Below are 12,177 nucleotides of genomic sequence, written 5' to 3' on the forward strand. Positions count from 1 at the left end.
ATAACCCCTCTGAACAGATTGATTAGAAAATATCTAAAATGCCAAGTAGTGGCAGTTAGGCCAGAGTGTGAAGGCTGTTTCAGGAAGAGATTTTTTAAAATGTAAGAAAGAGAGGAGTACATCAATTGAGGGATGCCCAGTCTATATTGTGGGGATCCCCTGAGATGTAACTACCCCCTTTTGCTTTTTATCTCTAGCCCTCCAAAATGTAGCCCCCTACCTACCTTTCTTCCTTTCTTCTGAGGCTCCCTGTTCCTTCCTGATCCGTAAAGCCCTGGACTTGCTTGTCTTTAGCTGGCATCTTCCTACTTCCTGGAAATGCTTTCAGGCTGTGCCCACTACTGAGTTTTGGAGATACAGAGACTTCTATAGGCTGAAAACTTGTGATAGTGTAACTTCCTGTTCACTGAGATAGAATCCCCAGCCTGTTTAGACAGCTTCTGGTCAGCTATTTTTGTGGATCATCTATGTGGGGTTGGGGTGGGTGAGGGAGAGGGGATGGTGCTGCATGCTTTGGGTGGGTTTAATCAGTAAGTTAGCAGATGATATGAAAATTGGCCAGGTGGTTAATCATAAGAAAGAAACTCTTAAGTTACAGGAAGATATAAACAGGTTGGGCAGATGGGCAGATCAGTGGCAGATGGAATTTAACCCATAGAAGTGTGGCCTGATGCTCATTGGAAGATGTAGCAAGACATGTCAGTACTCAATGAATATGCAGAACAAAGGGACCTTGAGGTATTAGTTTGCAGACAGGAAAATAGAGAAGTTAAGAGGGGACACTTGCTTTTATCAATCATGGCATGGATTACAAGCACTCAGCTGCTATACTGTGTGCAGTTTTGATCACTACACTACTGGAAGGATGTGATTGCACTGGAAGGGTGCAGAGGAAATTCACCAGGATGTTGCTTGAGATGGTGAATTTAGTTATTAAGAAAGTTTGGACAGGCTCAGGTTGCTTCCTTTGGAGCAGAGAAAGCTGAAGGGCACTCTGATAGAGCTGTTTAACATTATGAGAGGCATTGACAGAGTAGATAGAAAGCAGCCGTCTCCCTTATTTGAAGGGTCATTAATGAGGGAACAATATTTTAAGGCTTAGAGGGGATTTGAGGAAAACATTTTCAATCTCGAGGCTAGTGGGAATTTGGAAAGCACTGCCTGGGTGGGGAGAAGAGGCTGGAAAGCTCACAATCTTTGAAAAATATGTGGATGTGTATGTGAGATATCTTAACACTCAAGGCTATGACTGGAGTGCTGGAAAGTGGGATTTGTGTAGATAGGCTGGAGCAGACTTGATGGGCCAAAGGATCTCTTCTGTGTAGTATGTTTCTATGATTCTATGCAGAATTCTTAAATGTCAACCCATTTGGGACTGATTATTTCTGATGAAGTGGTAAGCAGTGTTGTTTTACCCCCCTCTCCTACCCTGTAAATTACAGCCCATGGAGTCTCAGGAATGAATGATTGTTAAAGATTTCAATTTAAATAAAAATTTCTTACTTTCTCTTTCTGATCTGTTCTCTTTTTCTCTGAATACAATATTGCTTCACTCTTTTTATTTCTCTGTCTATATTTGATTTGAAATTGAATTCACCCATTTTAATTTACATTTCCTCCATGAGTCTTGCACTATTAATTTCATAATCTTCAATCTGATTGCTTGCTTAATTCACTCAGGTTTCAAATGTATGATTTCTCATATTACAGCTTTATCAGTTTGCACTCTGAGTAATGTAAGCATGTGAAAACCCATCCAAACCTTATTGAGTAAGGACAAGTCTAACTAATAGAAAATATTATAATGTCCTCTGCAAAAGCAAATTATTGCCAATATTATTGAATAGTAATCTGAATGTAACTGATTTACATTTTATGTTTCTTATGTAAATGCCATTTTCAATTTTTTATGGAAATATAATCATTAGATTCATACAGCAACGAACTACACCATCTGTGCAAACTCTTGAAGAGCAAGTCAGTTAGTCTCACTAATCAACTCATTCCTGATATCCATGCAATTTTTTTCTTATCCAAAAACTATCTAATTCTTTGTGAATGGTACTATTGAAATTACTTCTGCAAATCCTGCCAGGCAGTTCAATTCGAAATTTTCAACACTCATTGATGAAAACATTTATTTCCTTTCCCACATCATTTCCTCTATTCTGGACATGAGATCGGACCTCAAGTCAACTGGTAAGAAGGCTGATGAAATTGACCCAGTGAAATTTTCTTCAACTTTCCCATCTTCCTGCTGAATATTTCCCTCCAATGACATAGCTCGCAGCCATGATTTGGAGACACAGGTGTTGGACTGGAGGGTACAAAGTTAAAAATCACACAGCACCAGGTTATAGTCCAACTGGTTTATTTGGAAGCATGAGCTTTTGGATCACTGCTCCTTCATCAGATGATTGTCAATTGACTGAAAACTCATGCTTCCAAATAAACCTGTTGGACTATAACCTGGTCTTGTGTGATTTATAGCTGACAGTGTTAATGTAGAAAACCTGAGCATAAATCCACATGCTATTATATTGCACTTAAGATGTACCAACATCCCATTTTGGCCAAATAGCCTACCTTGAATATTATTCTGAGGCATTCAACATAGTGCTGGATGAGATCACTATTATTAACATTGAAGTTAGCTAAAAGGAGCAACAACGCAAATCCAGTTGCTCAGAGCATGTCAATAAAGGTAACTACTCTTATCACTGCAAAATGAGATTTGCTGGTAAATTGGTTTTTCACTCCGTTCCCTTAGGATATCATGGTGTTTCCTAACAAAGATAAGACTGTTCTAGGAGATGGAGGGATTACTCTCAGTGGAGGTCAACGGGCAAGAATCTCCTTGGCAAGGTTTGTGTTACAAATTAACATTATAGCAATTCATATTAACAAAGGGAAGTGATGTATTTGATTGAAAAGTTCTTTCCACTGAGAAACTCATTGTTTCTGGTAACTGGCATTACCCTCCATAGATGATTCATTGTTATCAAGAAGTAGGATATAGCAGTCGCCCGTCCTTGAATCAAAATTCTCTCTTTGGGAGATAAACTTTCCACTGTGATTGATTTAGTCAGAATGTTACAAAACATAAAAGCATCTTGTTATACCACTATGGGTTACTACAGGATGGTTTCTGGGAGAAGCTTCCAGGATTTGTTTTCCATCATATGCTTCAAGGAAGTGATCAGAATAATTTATGTTTGATTTTAATCTTAATAGTTTCCACTTTTAACATTTGAGAATTGGACTTATCACTGATAAATTATTATTACCAGGTGTGTGTGAGCAACCTAAGATGACATGTCCATTAACTTACCGCTCTCAACTTAAGTCAAGCTCATTGGAGCCTTTGCATTTGTACTATGGCATTCCTTAACTCAAAAAAGTATTTTGTGATTTTAAAAAATATCAAATAGAGATTAATGCCATAAAAATGAACAACAAAAATTGTCCTCTCATGGATCAAATTTGCTTTTTGAATAGTGTTAAGGTATGTACAATTGTAAAGCTGTTTCTGTTCAATTAAGAGTTACTTTTAGATATTACAATGTTACTCACTATAGCTAGTGAGACTTCACCTTCATACTTAGATAACAGCTTTTTGTATTATTTATCTCAGCTAATATAGAGACACGGGAAGCGAATTCACACAGTCCAAATGAAACTGATTTCAGAGTAAGGCTGTTGGACTGGGATGGATAAAGTCAGAAGTCACACAACACCAGGATATAGTCTGGCAAGTGAAATCTCCTGACAAAGGAGCAGTGCTCTGAAAGCTTGTGATTTCAAATAAACTTTTGAACTATGAACTGGTATCGTGTGACTTCTGACTAAGAGTAAGACTGACATTACTGAAGTCAATAATTTATGCCATTGCTGCATCTTCAAGAACCATGTAACAATATATGCCTCTGCACAATTTAAAGTCAAGTCTCAGTAATTGGGACATTGCTAAAATTAATACATGTAACTGAATATAGAACATAGAACATAGAAGAATACAGCGCAGTACAGGCCCTTGGGCCCTCGATGTTGCGCCGATCCAAGCCCACAAGAACCATGTAACAATATATGCCTCTGCACAATTTAAAGTCAAGTCTGAGTAATTGGGACATTGCTAAAATTAATACATGTAACTGAATGACATTTTTAGTTGGTGTTTAGCTACATAATACAGAAGTTTATGAGCTAAACTCTACTCAGTACCTATATTCTGCAAGCTCATTTTAGATTTCAGAAACAAGGAATGTGTACCACAAACTAACTTAAATTATTAATAAAAATATGTTGCTATAATTTTTGACAATTTGGCACTGTGACCCTTGGAGCAAATAAAAGAGCAGCATATGACTTCATTTGAATAGATCCTGACATGCAGGTCAGAAAGTTAATTTTATTCAGGTAGTGCCCCAATCTCACAACACATTGTGTTTTATAAACAGTACTGCTAGTAGGTTTCTTAGTTAGCATCACAGATATCAATAACACATGTGTTATCATACAGTTTTTGTTTCCGGTCCAAATGCACGAGTCAAACAGACTAAGCTTCATGTGAACTGCTAACAAAGCTTTAAATATGTTCAATATTTTAATTAAACTCTAGCTTAAAAATTAAAATACATTGTACATTACAGAAGAGATCTATCCAATTGGTTATACTTGTCTTTCATGCTCTGAGTATTTTACAATCATTTCTTCAAAGATGAAAAATCATAAACCAATTTATTCATTGCTGATGTAAGTTACTGCTCATTCACTTTTATTGGGCAATAAATTGTACAAAGGACACCACCTGATTTGCTACATGCCCTATACTGCTTCTAATTTTTCTGTTTGTATATATTTGAAAGATACTGAGGCATTACTGAAAACATATAAAGTCTGTTTCTTTGATATGAGAACTTAATGAATCACAGATGAGCTCCTTTTTCTGAAACTGTCAATTTCTGAAACTGTGACTGTTGCACACGCAATGTTAAAATGTTAACCTTGATGTGTTCTTATTTGGTAGAACACAGGAAGTACCTCTTGATCAACTGTTACTGTAGCTGGTCTTGGAAATTATTGAATAAGGTTAAATACAGAATCTTGACTCCAATCTTTACTGTGTCAAGTTAATAGCTGCATTACTTGGATAGTGCAGCATTTCTCGTTAAAGAATACTTTATTAGCAAAATTCATGTTATCAAGATTTTCTATTTGGGATCATGAAGTTAAGTAAATTTTATCTGAACAAATGTGCTTCAAGCTTTTAAAAACATGCAGCCATTGCTTTGCTTCATTTTAAATGACAAAATTGTAATTAAAATTAATGAGTTCATAGAATTAGTTTCTAAAATACAACCAACTTGTTACTAATTTACCAGTGAACTGTTTGTTTGACAGTATTTATGGTCAAAACAATTCTTCTCATATTCAAGCCAAGCTGTCAACAACTGTCCCTTGATTTGAGGACAAAGTCCATTCAGGGTTGTGAATTTCTACCACAGGTCCTCATGTGACTGAACACACCAATCTCTCAACTTGCAGAGCTTTGGGTATGTGAATCATCATAAAAGGTAGTGGGATCTGGAGTGCAGAACGTGCTTCCTTTTCAACCCTTTTCCCACCACTCTACTTCATTGCTAAAGTGTTTTGAGTTAAAACACAGGGCAGCTTGACAGACATCTTGCCACCATTTTAAATGAGTCATAGAAAGTTCCTCTCAGTCATTAATATCATTGGGGGCCATGTTTCAAGGAGAGCTTCGGAGTATTTGTGCAACATTTTATTGTCCTCTGTTGGAAAACTAGCCACTTTAGAGTTGAGAAAACAGGAGGTAGTGGTGAAGACAATTGCAGTCACACCATCGTGAAGCAATTGCAGGATTATGATGCAATTTGTTGGTTGCTGAACTCTCTGGAGAACATTTTATGAAGCCTCATGATTGAACCAAATTCTTTGGTTTGATCAATAAATATAACGAACATTTTCTAGTGTTTTGTTAGCATGGATTTGCCTACAAACAAAGATCATATCAAAGAATATCCTTGAAAGTCGAAAACCAAATGTGTCTTTGGCAGGATTTCCTCAGCCAAAGGAAGTAGATAATTCAGGAGAACATGGATCAGGACTTTCCTTATTAATGTACAACAGGAAAATATTTGATACTTTTTACCTCATGATTCCTTTCTTGGAAGTGGTTACCATTGTCGCATTTTTGAAGTCTGGGGATGGATTTGGAGTTAGTCTCTTGATGTGAGCATAGGCCTACTAGATTTGATGCCCTCAGTTGGAGTATTATCAGGAGAGCAGACTTCTTTTTTCCATCAGTTGAATTGATTGTTGTAGTTCTCCCATTGAGAGTGTCACCCACAAATTGTACCACAGGGTGCTGGGCAATAGCCTGGACTGTATCAACTGCCTTGGTGGATTCTCAGCTCAGGAATTATTGAAGATGTTCTTTCCAGTGCCTATAGATGAAATTGTAATCCTTAAGAAAACAGATACCATCCTGCAAGTGAAGGGAGCCTTTACTATTTGACTTGCTCAGTAGATGGCTCAGGTGTCTTCAAACCTTTACAAATCATAACAGTCACTATACTGCTGGATTTTTCAGGCTTTCTTTTCTCATCACCAATCTATCTGTTACTATTTCTTTCTGCCTGCAGAGCGCTGTATAAAGATGCTGATCTGTATCTACTGGATTCACCTTTCAGTCACCTTGATGTAACTACAGAGAAGAACATATTTGAAAGGTATCTCACCAAAACTATTCAGGATACAAAGTTCTCTATAAATATATTTAGTGTTCCCAATTGTTTAATATACACACAATAACAATAAATTGAATTATAATTCAGACAGCTGCTCAGTAAATGAAATGCAGCAGTATTAATGAAATATGAATTCCTTTAATGATAGCCCACATTTCAAAATTGCGGTGAAAATATATGGCCAGTTCATGGTCTCAAGCATTCCAATAAAAGCAGTAAATTGCAACTTTGTTTGTGAATGGCACATACTAATACAACTCTGCTGCATCAACAGCTTATTATTGTTACTTTAAAGCAAATACTTTATTTAATTTATTCAAATCTGTTCATAATGCATTTGCTTGAAAACAATAAATTTCTTGCCAAAATTAGTTCCTTGGAATTTTCCAAATCATTTAAATTGGCCACTCAAAATCTCCTGAAAGATTAGATTACATTACATTACGGTGTGGAAACAGGCCCTTCGGCTCAACAAGTCCACACCAACCCGCCGAAGTGCAACCCACCCATACCCCTCCATTTACCTAACACTACGGGCAATTTAGCATGGCCAATTCACCTGACCTGCACATCTTTGGACTGTGGGAGGAAACCGGAGCACCCGGAGGAAACCACGCAGACACGGGGAGAACTTGCAAACTCCACACAGTCAGTCGCCTGAGGCGGGAATTGAACCCGGGTCTCTGGCGCTGTGAGGCAGCAGTGCTAACCACTGTGCCACCGTGCCGCCCACAAAGTGAGTGGTGTACTTTAGTAATGAGATTGCAAAGTTGGGAAACAAAAATCGAAGTTGCTGGAAAGGTTCAGCAGGTCTGGTAACATCTGTGAAGAGAAATCAAAGTTAACATTTCAGCTCTGGTGACCCTTCCTTAGACTCTTCCATTTTGGAGAAGGGTCACCAGACATGAAATTTTATCTTTGAGTTCTGCTCTCAGATGCTGCCAGACTTGCTGAGCTTTTCCAGCAACTTATGTTTTTTTGTTTCTGATTTGCAGTATTCAAAGATTCTTAGTTTGCAATAGTTGGGGATTGTCTCAGATAGAGTTCTAGTTCCATTAGCCAAAGTACCATGGCTTGATAAGGTTTACTTAACTAAAGACTTAATACATCTTCAAAATGTTGTTACACCCAAGCCTACACCAAAAAATTGCATTTTTACATATCTATATGACAGTTAATATTATATAAATTATATATAATCATTCCATGAGCAGACTGAAATTGGTGAGAATGATGTGCTGTGTGGCACAGAGACTGGCTGGAAGGCAATCCAGGCTGGGAACTAAACATCCAAAGATATGCATCCTATTGAAAGGATAGGCAGATGGGCAGAGGTGGTGGAGTTGCCTTGTTAGGAAGAAATCAAATTAAATTGATAGCACAAGGTGATATAGAGTTGGAAGGCATAGAATTTGTGTGGGTAGAGTTGATGAGCTGCAAAAGGGAAAGGTCCTGATGGGAGTTATTTTTAGTAGTCAGGATGTGGAGCAGAAAGTAAATCAGTGGATAGAAAAAGCATGAAAGAAAGGCACTATTACAGTAATCATGGGAGACATCAATATATAGGTGGACTGGGAAAATTAGGTTGGTAGCGGATTCCAAGTAAAGGAACTTGAGGGATGTATGTTGAGGGTTTTTTTTGGAGCAGCTTGTGGTACAGCCCACTAGGATGAAAGAATCCTGTGGGGACAGTGGACCATAACATGATAGAGTTAACCCTGCAGTTTGAGAGGGAAAAGTTTGAATCAGATGTAGCGATATTACAGTTGAATAAAGGTATCTCCAAAAGATGTGAGAAAGGAGTTGGCCAGAGTTGATGGAAGAGGATGCCTAGCAGTGAATAGCAATAGCAGGAGTTTCTGGAGGCAATTCAGGAGGCACACCAGAAATTCATCTCAAGGAAGAAGAAACATACTAACGGGATAATGAGGCAGTCATGGCTGATAAGGGAAATCAGGGATAGCATATTAGAAAATAGTCCTTAAGAGCAAAAGAAAAAGCATACAATGTGGTGAAGATTAGTGGAAAGCCAGAGGATTGGAAAGCTTTTAAAAACCTACAGAGGATAACTAAAAAAGCAATAAGTGGGGAGAAGATGAAATATGAGGATAAGCTATCTAGTAATATAAAAGAAGAAAGCAAGAGTCTTGTTGGATACATAAAAGAGAGGGACAAGAGCGGATACTGGACAACTGGAAAATGAAACTGGAGAAGTAGTAATGGGAAACAAAGAAATAGTGGAGGAACTGAATAAGTGCTTTTTGTCAGTCTTGATGGTGGAAGACACCAGCAGCATACCAGAACTTCCAGAGAGTTGGGGGCGGAGTTGACTATAGTGGCCATCATTAAAAAGAAAGTGCTGGGGAAGATGAAAAGTATGAAGGTGATAAATCACTCGAACCAGATGGACTCACCCTAGAGTTCTGAAGGAGATAACTGAGGAGGTTATGGGGGCATTGGTGATGATCCTTCAGATGCCACTGGAGTCAGGAAGGGTCCCAAAGACTGGAAGATGGCTAATATAACACCATTGTTTAAGAATTGAGGAAAAAGACAAGAAATTATAGGCAGCATGAAGGATTTAGCACTGAGATGAGGAGAAATTTCTTCAGCCAAAGTGTGGTCACTTTGTGGAACTCATTGCTGCAAAAGGCTGTCGAGACAAAGTCATTGAGTCTATTTAAGACAGAAATAAATAGGTTTTTAATTAGTAAGAGGATCAAGGGTTACATGGAGAAAGCTGGAGAATGAAGTTGAGAAACATATCAGCCATGATCTTATGGTGGAGTAGACTTGATGAGTCTAATTCAGCTCCTATAGCTTAAGGTCATATGGAGCAGAAAATTTGAATAAAACCATCAATTGTAAGACTTTTGGCTACCTGACATCCATTAAACATATTTCAACTTTTAAACTGCACCCTTGATCAAAAACTACACAATCCAGTCACTTTATGTCCACATGCACAAAGCACAAGTTACAACATATAGATTGAATAATGCATAATTATATACATTTTGATTTATCTCTCAAGAGGTACATGATCCATTTTAATTGCTATGATGTAAATGGAGCAGATCATAATGCCTGTGCTTTTTTTTTGTAATAGTTGTTTATGTAAACTGATGGTTAACAAAATTCGGATCCTGGTGACTTCAAAGCTGGAACATTTGAAGAAGGCCGATAAAATTCTGCTGTTGCATGAAGGACACTGCTATTTCTACGGAACCTTTTCTGAGCTTCAGGGGGAGAAGCCTGAGTTCAGTTCCCTGTTGCTGGGTTCTGAGGGTTTCGATACATTTAGTGCTGAACGAAGAAACTCAATTCTCACCGAAACCCTTCGTCGGTGCTCCGTGTCCTCAGGTGACGGGGCAGGTTTAGGAAGCTTCAGTGACTCTCGGAAACCATCATTCAAGCAGCCACCAACAGAATTCAGTGACAAAAGGAAATCATCACTGATAATTAATCCAATAACGTCAAACAAAAAATTTTCCCTCATACAAACAGCTATGTCACACCCACAGGCAAATAGTACAGAAGATGCCATAGGTGAGCCAAATGAAAGGCATTTTTCCCTCATTCCAGAAAATGAACTGGGAGAACCCATACAACCTCGGAGTAATATATTCAAAAGTGAGGTTCCATTTCAGGCTCATAGGCGACAATCTGTGTTGGCACTCATGACTAACTCTTCAACATCTCCTAACAAAATTCATACACGGCGCAACACTGTACGCAAAATGTCCATGGTTTCTCAAACCAATTATGCTTCTTCTGAGATAGATATTTACTCAAGGCGCTTGTCTGAAGATGGAAGTTTTGAAATTAGTGAAGAAATAAATGAAGAGGATTTGAAGGTATGTTAAAGCATTCCAACACTGAAAGTTATGATTTGACAACTGTCAAGCAGAATAAATTGAGGCTATCAATAACCTTCCAAAATGGCAGTAATATTGGAAAATAGAAAACAATTTAAGTAAACCCAAATCCTGTTTAGAATGTCAGCAACCTCTACAAATTAGCTGAATGAGGAGTTAATTCTTTTTTTATATTAATTCATAGGATTGAGCATTTATTGCCCATCCCTTAATCCCCTTAGAAAAATGATGGTGTGTCACTTCCTTGAACATAACTGAGTGGCTAGTGCATGGTACTTATAAGACAGTTAGAAGCATGGGAAATGCTTAGGTTGTGATTTCAAGCCCCTCTGAAAGCAGTTTTAAGGGACGTTAGGATACAATGATAGTGTCCCTATCTCTATAGCAAAAGGTCTTGTTTCAAATCTTATCCCATCAAACCCCAAACACTCCAGAGATGTGTCATAGCATGTCCGAACAAGTTGATTAAAGTAAATACAGTGGCTTGCTCATTTTAAATTCTCCTGTCATGGGATTTAAATTAGATTCCCTACAGTGTGGAAACAGGCCTTTCAGCCCAACCAGTCCACACCAACCCTCTGAAGAGTAACCCACTCAGACCCATTTCCCTCTGACTAACACTATGGGCAATTTAGCATGGCCAATTCACCCAACCTGCACATTTTTTTTTTGAACGGTGGGAGGAAACCAGAGCAAACCCACGCAGACACAGGGAGAATGTGCAAACTCCACACAGTCACCAGAGGCTGGAATCAAACCTGGGATCCTGGTGCTGTGAGGTTGCAGTGCTAACCACTGAGCGACCGTGCCACCCATAATACATGACTCTGGATTACTAATTGGTATATTGATCCATTAACATAACTTCTATACTCCTACAATAGTACAGTACTGACTTGAAGAATTGTGGACATATTAGGAAGATGTGTAGAAATAATTCCCATTCAAAGATATTTGGCAAAGTCTACACTCTAAGTGACTGGATGTTAACTTTTTGCAGTTCATCCACTAGGTCACCCAGATCTCTCTACAGATCTCTCTATCTTAGATCTCTGTAATTATTCACTATCTATATTACATTCTTTTTTAAAATTTTTCCTGTTGAAATGAAACATTTTCATTTATCCCACATTTTACTCCATTCTCAAGATATTTACCCACTTACCTAACCTATCTGTAACCTTTCACACTTTCCTAATAGTCTTATCACAACTTACTTTTCTACCTGTCTTTGTGTCTTCAGAAAATTTAACAAACATACCTTTGATACCTTCACTTAAATCATTTGTATAAATGGTGAAATGTTGAGGTCCCAGGACAGGCCCAGGTGGCACATCACTCATTATACCATGTCCATCAGAAAATGACCCCTTCTTACCTATCCATTATTTCCACTTAGCTAACCAATTACATATCTATGCCAAACATTGTTGGGAAATAGTTCCAATTTGTTTTTTAAATGATCTTCTAATTCACCAATTAGTTGTGTAACAAAAACATTTCAAAACTTTAAGAATTGGCAAGGTCAC

The 12,177-nt window shown here is 37.9% G+C and overlaps 1 protein-coding gene across 3 annotated transcripts in view; it reads left to right on the plus strand.

Moving 5' to 3' along the window:
- The window catches only part of cftr (CF transmembrane conductance regulator), a 118,975-nt gene that overhangs the window by 60,881 nt on the left and 45,917 nt on the right, over positions 1-12,177 (plus strand). For all 3 annotated transcript variants that reach the window (XM_043709590.1, XM_043709591.1, XM_043709588.1), the window contains exons 12-14: positions 2,771-2,865; positions 6,666-6,752; positions 9,880-10,627. In XM_043709590.1, the coding sequence (XP_043565525.1) occupies positions 2,771-2,865; positions 6,666-6,752; positions 9,880-10,627 (930 nt within the window). The remainder of the gene's footprint in view (positions 1-2,770; positions 2,866-6,665; positions 6,753-9,879; positions 10,628-12,177) is intronic.

Source organism: Chiloscyllium plagiosum, chromosome 19, assembly GCF_004010195.1.
Source record: "Chiloscyllium plagiosum isolate BGI_BamShark_2017 chromosome 19, ASM401019v2, whole genome shotgun sequence".
Classification (NCBI taxonomy): Eukaryota; Metazoa; Chordata; class Chondrichthyes; order Orectolobiformes; family Hemiscylliidae; genus Chiloscyllium; species Chiloscyllium plagiosum.